General features: G+C 52.3%; 1 protein-coding gene across 1 annotated transcript in view; it reads left to right on the forward strand.

The window, feature by feature from the left end:
• gapvd1 (GTPase activating protein and VPS9 domains 1) overlaps nucleotides 1-2,500 on the forward strand; it is a 48,873-nt gene that overhangs the window by 31,129 nt on the left and 15,244 nt on the right. Inside the window, 2 exon segments of the mRNA XM_036526632.1 lie at nucleotides 818-952; nucleotides 2,043-2,162. Of these exon segments, the coding sequence (XP_036382525.1) occupies nucleotides 818-952; nucleotides 2,043-2,162 (255 nt within the window).

Consider the following 2,500-nt stretch of genomic DNA (forward strand, 5'->3'; position numbering starts at 1 on the left):
ACAGACGTTCGTCAAAAAACTACTATTAATCTCTCTCGGTCTGTCATTCGTTCTGTTTTTCTGTGCTTACTAACTTTCTGTGTTTCTCTGTTGTGTTTCCTCATTCCTTGTCTCTCCTTCATTCTCTCTTTCTCTCTCTCTCTCTCTCGCTCTCTCTCTCACTCTTCAGAGGTAGGGTCATTTACATTCCTGCCTGTTCGCAGACTCTGATTGGGCAGTGGTTTAATTTCATCTGCATCACAGCAATCCATTATGTTAATGTGTGTGTTTTTTTGGGGGGCGGGGCCACAGAAGTGAGATGTTAATGTTCGGCAGCTAAGAGCGCAGTAGCACGGCCCATTTGTTAGCTTCCAGGAATGTGCTCCTTATTAAATTTGCCGCATTATTAAAGTGGCACAGTGAAAGCGTGGAAAGCAGGAAACTAATGAACCCCAGGGATTGCTCCTGACGTGCTGTGCTCTCAGTTTGGGTGGGGGTGTGGAGGGATCTAGCTTCTCTGTAATGTCTCTGAGCAGCATATTCTGAGAAAGAGACACGCATTGGTCTCTATCAGGTCTGATCATAAACAGCACACAACCTTATGTACCTACAGAGCTTTAAAAAGTGTGTGTAGATGCATACAGAGCTTTAAACAGTGTGTATGTACATACAGAGCTTTAAACTGGTGTTTTAGTGTGTACTTATATACATGTATATTGTATATTGTATGTTGTATTTGTTCTTAACAGTGTGTGTGAGCATGTGTGTGTGTGTGTGTGTGAGAGAGTGCTTTTGTCTCCGTGGTAACGCGCTCTGGGTGTGTGTGTTTGGCCCCCAGAGGCCCCTGACCTGAAGCAGGAGGAGCGTCTGCAGGAGCTGGAGAGCTGCTCGGGGGTGGGCAGCACCTCGGACGACACGGAGGTCAGAGAGGTCAGCTCCCGGCCCAGCACGCCGGGACTCAGCGTGGTGTCAGGTACGCAGCACTGACCCCTGCTGGCCAGGCGGACACACAGCAAGCACCACTGACCACTGACCCCTGCTGGCCAGGCGGACACACAGCAAGCACCACTGACCACTGACCCCTGCTGGCCAGGCGGACACACAGCAAGCACCACTGACCACTGACCCCTGCTGGCCAGGCGGACACACAGCAAGCACCACTGACCCCTGCTGGCCAGGCGGACACACAGCAAGCACCACTGACCACTGACCCCTGCTGGCCAGGCGGACACACAGCAAGCACCACTGACCACTGCTGATCAAACGGACAGACAAGGAGACAGCCTTTAAGCCGCTGCATCCCCAACCGTATGACGGTACATTGCAGTACTTTTAGTGCAGTCAGTACAAGTGCGGTTTCCTCAGGGCAAGGTAAATAACAGAGTTGAGATGACAGGCATTGAGTAAGTGACGGAGGACCGCGTGTGGACATGCCTGTGAGCCCAGAGGGGGTGTAGATCCCAGGGGTGTGCTCAGGATGAGGTGTTATTCCCCCCCATCCCCCCACCCCCTCGCACCCTGGGGAACAGTGCTGCCGGTTTGCAGCTCCCTGCGGGAGCGGAGCCGCGAGGGGCCTATTCGGTGCGCACCGCGGGACGCCCCTCGCTCCATCTCTTCCACTCCTCTCGCTGCTGTCTCCGCCTATTCCCCCCGGCCCCTCTCAGAAAGCACACCGAATCCGGGGGACTGAGCCCAACCCCGCCCCCTGCTTACAGACACTCTGAAAGGTGCTCTGGAGTGCACTGCGCCTGTGTAAAACTTCACCAAGGGGCTAGTCTGTCTGTCCATCCTAACATTGTGATTTAGTCACAGGAGTGATTTCCAGGCTCTAATCCACCATTTCTCTGAATTACATTAGGTCGTACGATATACAACATTTCATACAATATTGTGTTCATACATTCATTATGTATTTACATTTCACAGTTTCTTCTGTCCTATCCTTCATTTTTCATGCTGTTCCAGTTCTGTGTCTCCGTATCTATATCTCCAGCCTGAGGGGGAATCGTGATTCGCTGACGTTTTTTTTTTTTTTGTTGTTTTCTTGTTACCGTGTGGAGCAGGTATAAGCGCCACCTCGGAGGACATCCCCAACAAGCTGGAGGACCTGCGGTCGGAGTGCAGCTCAGATTTCGGGGGGAAGGACTCGGTGACCAGTCCAGATGGGGAGGAGCCGGCTCACGGTAGGAGGGAACAGTGTTCCGGAGCTCAGCAACGCCGTGGCGCCCTCGGTCCTGCGTCTGACCGGACAGGCGCGGTCAGGCCGCATTACTCCCTGTTACACCCCCTCCCACACAAACGCCGACCTCGGGGCGCGCTGGCGTTTATGTAGCAAAGCGCAGAGACCCGGCGTCACAGACCCAGCTCCAGAGCTGAGGTCATTTAAGATCTGAAAAATATACACACATACAGGATTAGCCCGTTTCTGTCAGTTACACCATGGTCCATAACTGAAAATAAACAAGGGTTCCAGAAGCTTCCCAGTAATTTAATGTGAAATGTTTTCTAAGTTTTGTTCTAA

Source organism: Megalops cyprinoides, chromosome 4 (assembly GCF_013368585.1).
Source record: "Megalops cyprinoides isolate fMegCyp1 chromosome 4, fMegCyp1.pri, whole genome shotgun sequence".
NCBI lineage: Eukaryota > Metazoa > Chordata > Actinopteri > Elopiformes > Megalopidae > Megalops > Megalops cyprinoides.